This window comes from Panthera leo, chromosome B2 (genome assembly GCF_018350215.1).
Source record: "Panthera leo isolate Ple1 chromosome B2, P.leo_Ple1_pat1.1, whole genome shotgun sequence".
Classification (NCBI taxonomy): domain Eukaryota; kingdom Metazoa; phylum Chordata; class Mammalia; order Carnivora; family Felidae; genus Panthera; species Panthera leo.
In genome coordinates, this window is record NC_056683.1 from 129621521 (window position 1) to 129638010 (window position 16490).

At 39.7% G+C, this 16490-nt stretch overlaps 1 protein-coding gene across 5 annotated transcripts in view; it reads left to right on the forward strand.

The window, feature by feature from the left end:
- UTRN (utrophin) overlaps positions 1–16490 on the forward strand; it is a 582930-nt gene that overhangs the window by 310673 nt on the left and 255767 nt on the right. For all 5 annotated transcript variants that reach the window (XM_042940000.1, XM_042940001.1, XM_042939999.1 and 2 more), the window contains 4 exons: positions 1778–1927; positions 5040–5115; positions 12668–12882; positions 15255–15372. In XM_042940000.1, coding sequence (XP_042795934.1) covers positions 1778–1927; positions 5040–5115; positions 12668–12882; positions 15255–15372 — 559 coding nt within the window. The remainder of the gene's footprint in view (positions 1–1777; positions 1928–5039; positions 5116–12667; positions 12883–15254; positions 15373–16490) is intronic.

Genomic DNA, 16490 nt, shown 5'->3' on the forward strand with positions numbered 1-16490 from the left:
ATTTTAAACAGACTTCAACATTTTGGAATACAATAATACTGTAAAGTATGGTTCTTTGCTGTTAGATTTAGAAGATAGTTACTGATAACTATCTTTAAAACTGAGTTTTTTAAGAAAATTCTAAATGACTTAAGAGCAACTCATCACAGCTTACTATATAGGCTTCTCATCATGATTGTATTAATCAAATGTCCTTTGTTGATCCACAACTAACAAGAATTTTTTATAGTTATATATGTATGCAACATGTAAAAATATGTAAAGATGAATATATATAAATGTATCCAAATATCCATACCTTTTTTATATCTATACATTTTATATATTTTGTGTTAAGAATTAAAATACTGTTGCAGAGCAGTAAGATTAATATGCTCATATTTTTATTAAAAAAAAAAGAAATTGTTAGGGGCGCCTGGGTGGCTCAGTCGGGTGAACGTCCGACTTCGGCTCAGGTCATGATCTCGTGGTTCATGAGTTCAAGCCCCGCGTCAGCTCTGTGCTGACAGCTTGGAGCCTGGAGCTGCTTCAGATTCTGTGTCTCCCTCTCTCTCAGCCCTTCTCCCGCTTGCCCTCTGTCTCTCTTAAAAATAAATAAACATTAAAAAGAAGATTTAAAAGAAATTGTGCATGTTGAAACACACATGTGCATGCATCTAAGTACGCCTAAAAGGATGCCCCCTAATTGGATGAAACATTTTGCTTAAGGAGGATGATTGAGGCATTTTGGGAAAGGAACTTTTAATATAATGAAAAATATGTGGCAAACAATTACTAAGTTATCTTCTTGTTAGACAAATATCTAACAAAATTGTTCCCGTTTTACCTAAAAATTTCAATAGTTTTCTTGGAACATTTCACTTTGTAAACAATTTGGGGGCTGTCACAAAGAGTGCGATGGTATATTAGGTTAGGTAGAGATAAGGTACAGATGAATGCATAAGGTGTTCCTGTGGTTTGTTTGTTTGTTTGTTTGTTTGTTTGTTTCTTTCTTTCTTTCTTTCTTTCTTTCTTTCTTTCTTTCTTTCTTTCTTTTTGCCTTTGATTAGAAAAGACATTATCTTCATTATCTAAGAACAGAATGTGAAACTACCAATGTAAATATGATATAATATGACCCTGTTAAGAGGTGGGGGTAAAGAGGGCCAAAGCACAAGGGCTTTCCTGGTGGTTCAGTTGGTTAAGTGTCCAACTCTTAGTTTTGGCCCAGGTTGTGATCTCCCAGTTTGTGAGTTCAAGCCCTGCGTCAGACTCTGCGCTGACAGTGTGGAGCCTGCTTAGGATTCTCTGTCTCTCTCTCTCTCTCTCTCTCTCTCTCTCTCTCTCTCCTTCTCTCTGCTCCTCCCCCACCCTCTCAAAATAAACTTAAAAAACCAAACAGTTTGTTAATATAAGTTCAGGCTTTTATAAGTTTATTTTCTAAGAAAATAAAAGAAATTAGAAATCCACATTTCTTTTTTTTTTTAATGTTTATTTATTTCTGAGACAGAGAGAAGCAGAGCATGAGCGGGGGAGGGGCAGAGAGAGAGGAGGACACAGAATCCGAAGCAGGCTCCAGGCTCTGAGCTGTCAGCACAGAGCCCGACGCGGGGCTCGAACTCACAGACCATGAGATCATGACCTGAGCCGAAGCCGGGCGCTCAACCGACTGAGCCACCCAGGCGCCCCGAGAAATCCACATTTCTAAGAATATAACCGAAAGAGACTTCTGATACAGTAGTTGAACTTTCCTCGGTATGGCAACTTTCTTATGACAGCTCTCTTCTGACTCCTTTAGGACTTAACCCGGGAGATGGACGTCCAAGCTGAAAAACTCAAATGGCTGAATCGAACTGAGTTGGAAGTGCTTTCAGATAAAAGTCTGAGCTTACATGAAAGACAAAAAATTTCAGAAAGCTTAAGAACTGTAAATTCAACATGGAATAAGGTGTGCATTAAGAATTACTGTGATCCCTTTCTCATGTTTATTGATTTTGCTGTCAAGGAAGTGGGATTATATAACTGTTCTGCTTTTAAACAGCATACCCAAACATGGGCACGTTTTACTAATGCTTACCAATGTTTGTAATTACTGTTTTTTTCATCTGTCATGGACAGAAACATATATTCTCAGAGAATACTTTTTATTTTACATGGGATATTTTGGTCTAGGGATTTTGGGGTATATACTACATCAAATAATGAATGTTTATTAGAATTAGAAAATAAAATACCATATAAAGTTGTAAATTGTAGACCTTAAAATAACATCCTGATGTTGCACATGACTTCTCACCTATGTAGGTTTATTTTTAATGATTTTATTCAATCCATTAATTATTTTTAATGATTTATTCTTTTATTCATATATTTACTGGGCTCCAGGCGTAGTATGTGCTAGCCTAGTATATACTGGAAATGACTAAGCTAAGGTCTTTCCCCTCATGTCATTACTTTTTTTGCAGTTAAAACAATTAAAGGCAGATAAAGTCATAGATTCTATTTATTTTACCCTGGTACATACCATATCAGAGTGTGAGGTCTGTCTGAGACACTGAATGGATGTGTCTCTGCCCCTGGTTTGGATAGATCCCATATCAGTCAATTTTACCCTTCTGGATCCCCTTAAAATGATAGCCATCATTCTATATCTAATGATGCAGGTGCTTTATTGACCTAAATTCTCTAGTTGAGAATTATACCTTGATGGTCACTGTTACTGATAACTCACACATGTATATCTCTGGCCTTGACCTCTCTCTATGCTCTAGGCTTCCATGTACAATGACCTGTTCAGTATGTTCACTTGGCTCTCCAATGGGTATCTCATACTAACATACAAAATTGAGCTCCTGATCTCCACCTCCTCCCTGTGCTTTACTGTACTTCTCCCACCTCATTTACTGGTAATTACTCATTATTGTTTGGTCAGGATCTTTGGAGTCAGTCTTATGAGTTACATCTTAATTTTGAAAACTCCAAAACTTGGAGTCACCATTATCAGCTTCTCCTTCAAAATACGTATCTATTTGATAGATGGTTTCCTGGACGGCCAGATGGCTAGATACATGATAAAGCAAATGTAGCAAAATTATAACAATTGTAGGTGTTGGGTAGCATGCTGGCTATTCCCTGTATTTTTTTTTTTCAACTTGTTTTTTAGGTTTGAAGAACGTCATAAATTTGAATGCTTTTCCCTAACCCCATTGCTACTAACTAGTTCTAAGCCACCATCATCTCTTGTCTTGCTTACTACAACGGACTCCTCACTGGAGTCCCTGCTTCCTCCTCTGCCCTTTGCCAATCTCTTCTCAACAAAGCAGTGAAGTATTTGTTTAAACATAATTCTGATCAAGTAACTCCTCTGAGCAAAGCCCACTAATGGTTTTCCACCTCACTCGGAGTAAAGGCTGAAGTTCTTACTGTGACTTGTTAGGCCCCTCATGTTCTGGCTTCTTCTTTTCTCTCTGACTTCATCTTCCTGTCTCTCTCCCTTACACTACTCTCCAGACATGTTGGCCCCGTGTCAAACATGCCAGGCACAGCTTTTGCATATTCAATCAGAGCACACATATGTATTTAACACAAAGCATGTCAGTAGATATTGTGTGGAAGAGGACACAGTGGTTAATTTGGGAGCACTGTGTTAGACAAAGCCAAAAGTTCCTTTATCACTTCACGTTGGTTTTACTCTACTTAGGTGAATTATGAGTGTCCAAGGTCAGACAGTACTTACTGTGGAGAGAATTTCAATAAATGTACTTTGGGAAATACTAACCCGGGGCATTTCATTCATTCATGTATTTATTCACTCAGTAGTTTTGACTGGACTCTTGGTGTATGCCAGGCACCATTTTAAGAACTAGGAATACAGCAAAGAGTATGACACTGCTTCTAACCCAAAGAGTTTATTGTTGGTGAGGCAAGTAGTCAAAAACTTACAACATAGAGGTACCCATGGGGACATAAAGATAGTGCACCTACCTGGCTTTGGGAAGTAATCATGGAAGATTTGGTGGAGATCATATCCATGCTAATTTAGAAAGAATGAATAAGTATGGGTAGATGAAGAATGGGGGAAGGAGCATCACAGGGAGAAGAATCAAAAAAGTGGAAGGGTCTACAGGGGACAGGGAATGAGCACAGTGCATTTGGGTCTTGGAAGTAGCTCAGTGTGCAGCAGCAGAAGAATAAGAGATGCTTGCAGACCCAGATCCTAGAGGCCTCATCATGCCTCAACAAGGAATTCGAGCTCCATCTTGAGAACACTTCATCGCCTTGAGAGCAGTGGATGGGTTTTAATCAGGAGAAAGTCACATCTTGAAAAATCACTATAGCTTCACTTTAGAGATGGATGGCGTGATCCTAGCGATGGATGGCCTTAGGATAATATCAGGATATCAAGTAACTCCTCTGAGCAAAGACCAGTGTCCAGATCAGAATAACTGATCTGGAAAGATCAGTTAGAGTCATTAGATCACCTTGGGAAGGGGGTGGCAGGGAAATGGGTGATGAATTCAGATTTGGACATGTCTGAATATCCAATTGACAGAATGAGCTGGACTGAAGATACATTTTTCGGAGTTGTCAGCCTCTTAAAACTCCATATGATAAATGAAACCATTAGAAACCAGGACTCAGGGAGAGAAGCCAGGGTCAAGGGTAGGAAGACCAAAAAAACCTACCCTATAGAGTGTCAGTATTTGATGGATGGGCAGAGGAGAATGAGCTGGTGAAGGATGCTTAGAAGATCAATCAGAGAGGTAGGTGTAAAGTCAGGATTGCAGAATATTAACGGTATTCTGGGGAGGGGAGGGGACAACATTAAATGTTACAAAGGACTAGGACAGCTAAGGACTGGAGGGTACTCTTGACAGTAATGTCAGTAAAGTGGGGGCTTTGGCAAGACTGCAGTGGATGTGAGGGTGGAGACAGAAGCTCAGGCGTTGAGGGGGAAGAAAAGCAGCAGAACCAGCACTTAGAATAACACTTCCTCTTTCAAAAATATAATCATCTTTATTTATATAGTATTCTTCTCTTTGTTTGGCCTGATGCTGTAGATATGCAGAGAAGTGCCTACCACACTGAAGGAACGCATCCAGGAACCCAGTTCTGTGTCTCAGACAAGAATGGCTGGTAAGATACAGTTTATTTCTTAACAAAAAAAATTTTTATAGGCATAACAAAATTTTATAATTTTAAGCATCCTATGGGAGTTAGAAAAACTTACTTAAAAACACAGTGCAGTTGTGACTTATTATTCTACTTTTCAGTTACTTGAAAAGAATGTCTTTTTTAAAACAAGATATATTTCACTGTCCAGCATGTGCAAGGCATTCCTTGCCATGGTAGCTAAGACTTATTTCCTGGGACTGGAGTGGGATCTGGGTCTCCACAGAGGCCGCTGAAGGCCAGGGGAGAGCAAGGTGAGGAAATTGAGGAATAGTTTTCTGGAGACGTGCAGTCTTTTCAGGGCATCAGCCACAACCTGCTGTGTTAACATATTCTGGGGTCGTACAATTAGACACTGATCAGGACTGGAAACAGAAAGTTTGAATATTCTTGGAACCAGGTGGGAGATGGGGATTTAGAAGAGTTCTTCATCCCAGTGAAGATATGCACTGACAAGTGCTGATCACTGAGATTTGGAGAAAGAAGAGTCTGGTCACTGGTTATTTCCTTCTCTCCTTGTCCAGAGTAGAGGGTGGGCTACTGCACAGAGGCCACCCCAGTCACTGCTCATCACTGCCTTGCAGGCTCATTGAAACCATCTCACCCTGCTCTGCCTCTGCCAAGTCACCAGGCAAACCCCCAAGTGTGATTAACCCTAACTTTCCACTTATTCTGTGCCAGCTGTGGTGGTGCTGCTGATTCTCCCCTTCCTCCTCTTCTTCCACTCCCCCCCACCGCTCCCCTCTCCTCCTTTTCCTCCTCTCTCTCTTCCTGCCTTCTTCCCTTCCTTTGTATTCCTCCACCCTGCCTCACACATCCTCCTTCTCTTCCTCCCCCTCCTCCCCGCTCCCCTCCTGTCCTCTGCCCCCGGCCACCTTCTGTTTCTCCTTAGGATTCTGGAAAAGTATGAGTGGTGAGACTTTTAAGAAAACTTATTTGAAATCGCAGGCTTGTTGAGGGCCCAGTTTGTGTTGTGTTCTACTTGTATTTCCCAGTACCTTACACAAGAAATACCTGGGGCCTGGTCGGTCCATTGATTACATTCAAAACACTTGAATTAACATTTGAGTATTGCTGCCTTGCAAATACAAACTCAACCCCATAAGGACGGGAAACAGACTTGATGCATTTTAGGAAAGGGCAATAGGCTATCTTACCTTTTTAAATGTCCTTATGACAAAGGAACAGAGAAAGTTTTAATACACAACATTTTAATACACATTTAGTAGAAGAGCTAATAGCAGAAGTACACCTTCCAGTAAGTGGGCAGTTCATTTTTAATAAGACATTCGTCTCTGGAACAGGTATGAGACCTGAAATTTATTTCAGTGTGTCCCTCTCGTCCTACATGGTGTTTTTTTTTTAACTCCATTTCTTCTTCTTTTTATTATATTCAAAAAATAAAATTAACCATTTCAATGTGAACAATCCAGTGACATTTGGATTGACATGTGAATGCATTCACAGTATTGTGCAACCACCACCTCTGTCTGGTTCCAAAATACTTCCATCATTCCAAAGTAAAATCTCTTACTCATTTAGCTGTTTCTCCCCATTCCATTCTACCCCCAGGCAGTGGCAACCACCAATCGCTGTGTCTCCATGGATCGTCTATTCTGGGTATTTCTCATAAACGGAATCAGACTGTGTTTCTTTCACTTGGCATGTTGTTTTCGTGGTTCATCCATGCCAGCTTCCCTTGCTGACCATGCTCGTGGGTACTCAGCACTCACAGACAATCCTACTGCACTTTCTTCTGAGCTCCCCTGGCTGCCCATCTCTCCACTCATGACCTCTTCTCATTTTTAAAAGACGAAATACGTTTTGCCCAACAAGATCTTCTTTTTCCCATCAGAATCCCTATACGTAGGTTTCTCTACATCTGTGCTCACAAACTGTGCGTGCTTCCCACTTCCCTGGAGGATTTATCTCTTTTCTTTCTGAGATCACGTCCTCCCCTTGTGCTTTGCATCACATCTTCTCTTGGCTTTTTACTTACCCTCTTTCTCTCTTCTTTACTGGACCATTCTCGCTGGCATACGTTTTGATGCATACAGCTCTGGTCAGTGCATTTTCGCCGACATGTAGTATTCCATGCCCAGATCCACTGCAGTCCTCAGAACCCTCTCCTTTAGTATGCTCACTGGTCCCATGGCTTTAGCCACTTTTTAACTTTGGATAGCCCGGCCAGTGCTTAGGCCAATACACTTGAAGTCACCCTTGACTTTTCTCTGGAGTTAAGATCTAATTATTCAGCAAATTGTCGGTCCCGTGTGTCATCCCCATGTCTCATCCCAACTACTTCCCTGGTCTTGAACACCCTCATCTTTCATCTGTTACAGGAATAATCTCCTAACTCACTGTCCTGATTCTCTTCTTGCCTTACTACTCTTCCATAATCTATTCTGCTAGCAGCCAAGTCATGCTTTACAAACATAGGTTTTATTGTGTCCATCGTGGCTCGTAATCTTGTTATATCTTTTGTCATCCATAAATGAGTGCTGAAGTCTTACCTGGTCCAGAAGACCGTGTGTGATCTGCCTGCTGCCCCCCTTTCTAATCGCATTTCTTACCACTTTTCCCTTTGTTTGTTCTATTTCAAACACATTGGTCTGCTTGCTATTGCTAACATGCTGAGAACATTTCCATTTATGGCTCCTGTGCTTGCTGCTTCTTCTTTCCTTCTTCTTCCAATGCCCTTCTTTCAGATATCTGCCTGATTCACACACTCCATTCAGTTCTTTCCTCAAATGCTACCTCAAGCCTTTCCTGACCCTGACCGCCATTTCTCAAATACATCCCATCGCTCTCCCATCTTCTTGCATTAGTGTTACTTCACAACATCTGTCTATTCCACTAGCGGGCAGGCCCCCTGAGGGCAGGACCTTTGTCTCACATATACTCCCATACTTGTAGCATCTAGAACAGTGCTTGCACGTAGTAGGTCCCTCTGAGGTACTTGGTGATTTGAAACGATGGATGAATATTGAGGTTGTTTCAGTGTTTTGAAAGCAACAGTGAGGATTGGGCAGAATGATACGTGAGGTATTCTCTAGGGTATGTCGTGGTAGAATTGCTGGGTCATAGAAGATGAACAACTTCTACTTCACTAGATGTTGTCTAGACAGCCTGTTCCGGTTCGCACTGCCGCCAGCCACGGGAGGGCTCTCATTGTTTTACATGTTACTGCCACTTCAGCATCATATTCTCGGGACTCCTTTACACTTTTAAAAATTATTGAAGACACTCAAAGTGTGAGTTATGTTTATAAATATTTACCTAATTAAAAAAACCCAGAAATTTGAAGCATTACTTATTAATTTCTCTAAAATAATAATAATGAATCTATTCTGTTAGCATAAACAGCATGTTTTTGTAAATATTAATATTATAAACTAATTTTTCCAAGAAAAAAACAAATTGAACTAGAGAGTGACATTGCTTTACATTTTTGAAAATCCTTCGTTTCTGGCATCTGAGAGGACATCTGGATTCTCATTGCCACTTCTGAGATTAGTTTGTTGTGGAACCACACGTGATGCATGTAGTCTTGAGTGCAAAACCCCTCTACACTCAGGAAGGAATGAGTGTGAAAAGGCAAATCACTTATGAAAATCCTAATTTGGAAGGGTTTCTGGGCACCCAGAGCTCCCCAGACGTTACGTTGTGAACCTGTGACGGATAGAGATAGGGCATTTCATTTCAGTTTGCATTTTTTTCAGTTGCCTGCATGATTGAGCCTTTTTTCATGTTTATTTCTTTCTTGCTTCCTCTTTTGTAGATTGTCTGATTGATACTTTTGGAGTTTAAAGAATTATTTTGGGCGTGCCTGGGTGGCTCAGTCGGTTAAGAGTCCCGACTCTTGATTTTTGGCTCGGGTCATGATCTCACAGTTGGTGCGATAGAGCCTTGTTTGGGGCTCTGCACTGCTTGGGATTCTCTCTCCTCTCTCTGCTTCTCCCCTGCTCCTATGGTGCATGCATGCGTATGAGTGCACTCTTTCTCAAAATAAACTATTTTGGTTACGAATTCCTTGTTTAGAGTGTACATTGCAAATATCCTGTCCCTTAGTCTGTGGCTTTTTTTTTTTAAATGTTTATTTATTTTTGAGAGACAGAGACACAGAGCATGAGTGGAGGAGGGACAGAGAGAGAGGGAGACACAGAATCCGAAGCAGGCTCCATGCTCTGAGCTGTAAGCATAGAGCCCAACGTGGGGCTCAAACCCACAAACTGTGAGATCATGACCTGAGCTGAAGTCGGATGCTTAACTGACTGAGCCACCCAGGTGCCCCTATGGCTTCTAATATTTTTATTAGTGGTGCTATTTTCAGAATTCTTAAACATTAATGGTCTACCAATAGCTTCCCCTTTTTGTGTGTTTTTACAGCATTTTTAGTACTCTAAAATCGGAAAGCTTCTTTTTTTTATATTTTCAACTGACGGTTGTACAGTTTTGATTTTCATATTCAGGTTCTTAATCCACCAAGAACTAATTTCCCCAAGGTGCATGTGAGGTCAAATTCTGTCCCATCATCTCTTCGCTCCAGCCATGGGTGTCCACTCTTGCCAGCATAGCATCATTTATTGGCCGGTAAATTCCTCCTCACTGATCTTTAATGCAGTCTCTGTCAAGGTCAGGTTTCTCTGCCACCTATGCATGTGGCTCGTCTCTTCCAGTGGTCTCTTTGGATGTCTGGGCCCATAAAATACTGAGTTAATCATTAATTATTAGCTAAGTGATACAACTAAATATCTGGTAAGGCATAACCCCCCACCTGTTTTGACTGTGGTCCTTTTCTTTTTTTATTTCTTTTCTTTTTTTTATTAAAAATTTTTTTAATGTTTATCTTTGAAGGAAAGAGAGACAGAGCGTGAGTGGGGGAGGGGCAGAGAGAGAGGGAGACACAGAATCTGAAACAGACTCCAGGCCCTGAGCTGTCAACACAGAGCCTGACAGGAGGCTCGAACCCACAAAGTGCGAGATCATGACCTGAGCTGAAGTTGGTCGCCCAACTGGCTGAGCCACCCAGGCACCCCAACTGTGGTCCTTTTCTATATTGATATGAAAATCAGATTGTGAATATATGATTTTGCCAAGTTACACGTAGACTTGTTGGGATTTTTATGAGAATTGTGCTTAATGTATAGATTGACTATGTTTTTTTTAGAAAAAAATTTAAGCCTCATCTAATATACCGTATGCTAAAGTGGATTTCAGATGGAGCTAATAGTTAATTCTTTTATCAACACTAAAGAAAAATAATAACCTACCTCTCTTTATTAAAACAAATCTCTCTTTATTAAAAACAAAGCAAGACGGGACGCCTGGGTGGCTCAGTCGGTTGAGCGTCCGACTTCGGCTCAGGTCATGATCTCGCAGTTTGTGAGTTCGAACCCATCATCGGGCTCTGTGCTGACAGCTCGGAGCCTGGAGCCTGCTTTGGATTCTGTGTCTCCCTCTGTCTGCCCCTTCCCCGCTCATGGTCTGACTGTCTCTGTCTCTCAAAAATGAATAAACATTAAAAAAAAAAATTAAAAACAAAGCAACACAAAAACAGAAAAGCAAACAAAAAATAGAGAAAATATTTATCAAATCTTTGGAAAAGACAAGAGTGTAACTGTAAACGTTCTGGGAAAACAATCCCCCAAGACAAATTTATGGATTTGATAAAAAAAAATTGAATCCTGAAGTAGAAACATTGCTTTCAGCGACATGGCAAATGTTCATCTTTCCTATAAAAAGAATTCATCTAAACTGATAAGGAAGCAGATAAAGAACACAGTTATAAATTATCCCATATTTTAGTAAACATAAAAAAATATTTGCATTCATTGACAGTCAAAGAAGCATTAAATGAAGACAATGGTGAAAGATGTATTTATCCATTGAAATAGGATATTGTTGGTGTGGACGTAGGATTTTTGTCAGTTCCATACACTGCTGCTAGAAGTCTAAATTTCTAACCATTTTTTTTTATGTTTATTCATTTTTGAGAGAGACAGAGTGCAAGCCGGGGAGGGACAGAGAGAGAGGGAGACACAGAATCCAAAGCAGGTTCCAGGCTCTGAGCTGTCAGCACAGAATATGATGTAGGGCTTGTACTCACGAATTGTGAGATCATGACTTGAGCTGAACTCGGACGCTTAACCAACTGAGCCACCCAGGTGCCCCTAAATTTCTAACTTTTAAGCAAAACAATTTGGCAATAAGTCTTAGATACATTAAACTTTTTCATATTTTCTGATCCCGTAATTCTACTTCGGGAAATAAAGTGGTAATAAATAAATCTAAGGTGGTAATCAAAAATGTGCAAAAATACATAAAAAGATAACCCTTGCAAGTTCTTTTTTAAAGTAAAATTTCAGGAGCAATTGAAGTATCCAGCTGCAGAAGGGTTAACTAAAAGTTAGTGAATATATTCTGTGTAGATAGTGAATATATATACTAAGTATACTAAGTATAGTAAGTATAATTACTATTATATATTATAATATATATATTATATTATACTAAGTATAGTAAGTATACTAAGTATACTAAGTATAATTTTCTCTTATATACATATATACATTCATAAGAATATATACTTACGTAGATCAGTACATGAGTAAGTAGTCATGATGAGTTTGTAGCTGGGGCCCAGAGGTGCTTGCACCTGGTTCTGGTGGTCCCAGACAGACCAGGTTTGGCCACTTGCGACTGACAGAATCCAAAGGCAGAGAGAGGAGTGGTGGAGAAAAAAGAAAGGAATTTATCTTTCAGTAAGGCCAATACCGGGAAGACAGCGGACTAGTATCTCGAAGAGTTTCCAAAGTGCTGAAAATACTTCTAGGTTTCTGTAAGGAAAAGGGGACAAGGGTCAGTGATTATGTGCAGGTGGGCGGTGAAGGTCAGGCCCCTCATTGTCCTAGAGTCCATCACATGGGGTCTTGCTGGCTCAGGGCATTTCTTGTTGCTTGAGGGGTACTTTCGGTTCCCATCTTGGGATGCTTTGCCTGCAGGGTCTTTTGCCTGAGTTCAGAGATAAGCTGGAAAGAAGAACTTAATCAATTAGAAAGTTTGAAGTGAAAAGGGAAGTACTCAAAGGCTTCTTTCAATTTTATTAAGAATGACTAATACTCATAAAGTTAATTGGAAAAGAATAGAAAATTAGAATAAATTGACTTTACAAATTAAGGCAAACATCTTGGCAAAATAAAGTAGCGGTCCTAATTTTCCTATAGTTGATTTACTTTTTATTTTATTTTCTCTTGGTGTCAGCGTGAGTTCCTTCTAACTTACTGCTGCTCTAGACTATTGTGGGACAGTTTAATTGGCTTTATGGCTACCACGGACATATGGATTCGACAGGAAATACCACTGTCATTTTTAGGATGAAAAAATAAAAACGTCTTACAATTTTTTTTTACTTAAACTAAATTTTATGTAAACACACACACAAATCACCACTAGGCCACCACAGTCAGAATCTCCTGTTGATGTATTAATACTTTGCCACATTTTTAAATTTCAGCTCATCCTAATGTCCAAAAGGTGGTGCTAGAATCATCTGCGTCCGATATTCCTGTTCTGTCTCCTCGTACTTCGGAAATTTCAATTCCTGCTGATCTGGATAAAACCATAACAGAACTAGCTGACTGGCTGGTCCTGATCGACCAGATGTTGAAATCCAACATTGTCACTGTCGGGGATGTAGAAGAGATCAATAAGACAGTTTCCCGAATGAAAGTAAGTACATAATGTAAAGGCTTGTCATGGAAATACCACACACAGAAGCAGACAAGATCTGTTTGGAGCTCCTTTGTTTGTCCTAAACCCTGGGAGAATGAGCTTTAAAAAACTCTCTATCTGTCAAACAGCCATGCTGTTTGGCTAGCTCCAAAGAGAAAATCGTTTCTTGCATTTTTAGTGTTTTTGTAAGATGAGGTTTACCAACTTGAAGTGTAGACTCAGTGTATTTTACTTGTATTTAAATTTTTTTTTTAATATTTATTTTGAAAGGGAGAGACAGAGAGAGAGAGTGCACATGTACTCATGGAAGCATGTGGGGAAAGGGCAGAGAGAGAGAGAGAGAGAGGAAGAGAGAGAATTCCAAGCAGGTTCTGCACTGTCAGTCCAGAGCCCCATGTGGGGCTCAATCTCACAAACTGTGAGATCATAATCTGAGCCAAAATCAAGAGTTGGACGCTTAACTGACTGAGCCACCCAGCCACGCCTAGACTCAGTGTATTTTAAAACCTAAAACTGATACCTTAAAGGGAGACACATCAATACAAATGTAAACTAGTGTTAGATTTAATGCCTACTGTGATGTAGGATATTTTCCTAAAGCCCCTTTTTACTTTATATTTTGTAATGAGCTTCTGTGTTTAATTGCTGACTTCAGAAGTGAGAATCTCATGCCTAGAAATTTGTTACCATGCATACACCATCTAACATAAATTTTCAGTATTCATAGTGTGCTAGTTTCTGGGCTGTGTGTTATATAGGGATACTGAAAAGGACATATCAGGTAGAAATTGGCAATGTACCATAAAATAATAACAATAGCTATTGCTAACTTTTATTAGGTGCTTAAAATGTGCTGGGCAGTTTAGGAAGTATTTCACATGTATCGTCTCCTTCACTTTTTAACAGTCTTTTGAGGTGGGTATTGATTTTATCCCCAGACTACAAATATGTCCAAAGTGAGGCGGAGACACTGGGTACACGTAAGTAGAGACGTTGCTCCAGCAAGGCAGAATCTGATAGAAGCCATAGCATAGCTATAAGCCACCTGTTAGGGGAGCCAGCATGAGGAAGGAGATTACTTCACAATGGTGGAAAGCGTACTGTGTGGGATTTTGACATCTGGAGATAAAGTAAATGGCATTCCTGATACAGGGAACAGAGTGAATAAGGACATGAGGTAGGGGAGCGTGAGGGACATTGGGTCAACATTGGTGCAGGAAAGAAGTGTAGTGGGCGGTCAGATAGCAAAGGCAGGTTCAAGTTCACTTCCTAGACCGTGCAAAGCCCATTGGGTTTTTAGTCTGTGAGCAGTTCTTTTTACCCCTTTTCTTTTTCTTTTTTAATTGTGGCTGAGGACTGATGATAATAGAGTGCTGCTTTGGTAAGAAGACTGGGATGCTTCTTAGTGCTTAGGATAAATTGGAGGCAAGAGATACTTAAAGCAAGCACAAGAGCCCTTTCCGAGTGGCTAAGATGATGCTATTGCAATTAACAGAAATAGGGAATAGAAGAAATGGAACGTGGATGAGGGTTTGATTGATTTAGTTTCAGATATGTTGTGTTGAGAGGTTCTTAGGCCAATTAGAAGGAAATAATCAGCATTCATTGAAATGTTTCTCTGGGATTCAGGATTAGAAGTTGTGAATAATCCATTTCAAGATAATATTTGACACTATCAGGCTAATTGAAATCTGAAAAATTAGTGAATTTATAAAGAGGAAGAGCTGGGAGAGAATCTTTGCCACACTATTTGTACTTACTGGAAATTGTGTTTTCTAATCTTTATGGCTTTTTATTAGTTCTATGTTGGGAACACTATATTCCTCATATTTTAAACCTTTTGCCCCTATTTATCAGTACTGAGATAAATCCCCTGCAGCAGTATTTTTCACGTCTGCATGCATTTAATTCGCAGTTATCCCAATAGCCTTTTTTTACTGTCTCACCCCAGCCCTGCAGGTGACATTAGTTTATATTCATATCTGATGTAGGACAGATATACAGGGTATCATCAGCAGAAGTCCCTGCTAATGTTTTCAGACCATATTTTTTTCATAGGGATTTTCTTCACTGAATCTGCTCAGACTTCGTATAGCTGAGCTGTACGATTTTTATTATTTCTTTTTGTGAAAACTACAACACAGACAGAGAGTTAAGTGCTTTGCCAAGCGACCTAGACGATAAGTGGCAGAGCTGAGATTTAAACCCAGGACCCTTGCCTTCCAGCCTCTCTTTCTCTGCTAGACTGCTGATGCCTCGCTGTAGGAGGAAAACGACAATTCTGATGTCAGCACGCTGGTTTTGCTTTGTTAGTAGTACTCTTATGGTACGGCTTATGACCTATCTTAATGATCATGTGTTCTTAACAGATCACGAAGGCTGACTTAGAGCAACGCCATCCTCAGCTTGATTGTGTTTTTACATTGGCACAGAATTTGAAAAATAAAGCTTCTAGTTCAGATGTGAGAACAGCAATCACAGAAAAATGTAAGTTGTTTTTTAAATGATATATTACCCACTTTCCCTGAAAATGGTAACACACACACATACACATTTTCATAGATTATTTACCCAGAAATTAATATTATTTGATATTCGATAGTATCTATTAATAATTATAGTTTTGCTTCCATTTTTATTTTTTGTGAACATTATTATGATTCCCTTATGAATTCCTTAAAGTGTTAACCTCTCATTAATGTTCTAAAAATTTATTTCTTAATGTTTACTTATTTTGAGAGAGAGAGAGAGAGAGAGAGAGAGAGAGCAGGGGAGGGGCAGAGAGAGAGGGAGAGAGAGGATCGCAAGCGGGCTTTGTGCTGTCAGTGCAGAGCCCATGTGGGGCTCGAACTCATGAAGCGTGAGATCATGACCTGAGCCGAAATCAAGAGTCAGACACTTAACCGACTGAGCCGCCCAGGCACCCCTAATCTTATTACTTTTAATTACTGGCACATTGGATTTTGTTCCTTTTAAGTTAGGATTTCTTTTAAAGGAATCAAAAAAGAAAAGTTAGAGAAAACCATCAGAATGCAAAACCATGCTTTCATTATAATTTATTTAGTAAAACCAGATCTTGCTTTGTCTATTTAACTCCTGTTCTTCAAATTCATTCCAAAAAGAATTTATTGAGCAACTACCATGTACCTGTGGGCCGGATACTAATTTGGGAATAATTTAGTTAAAAGCAAAATAAAACAAAACAAAAAATAAACATACAAACACCACAGCAAAGATCCCTGTTTCATTTGCTTTCTGGCTTAAAATAAGCATCTGTGAAATCTGTAGACATATAAAACAGTCTAAATTCTCAAGAATGTCATGTAGGGATAGTCACTGTCTGCTTTCATCATCCCCTCTCCCATACCGCCTTCCACCCACTGTAACTATTCCATATTGTAGATATTCTTTAAAACATCCTGGAAGTTCCTAGTCTCCTTGCCTTTATTCACATTATTATTATTATTTTTTTCCTCTCGGCCTTTTCTTCCCCAGTGAAATTCTATGCAGCAGCTAAAATGTCACCCCCTATGTGATGTCTTCCCTACCCTCTAGTAGTCCCTGGAGAACTGTATTTTCTATCTTTAGTTTCTGCTGTGGCCTTT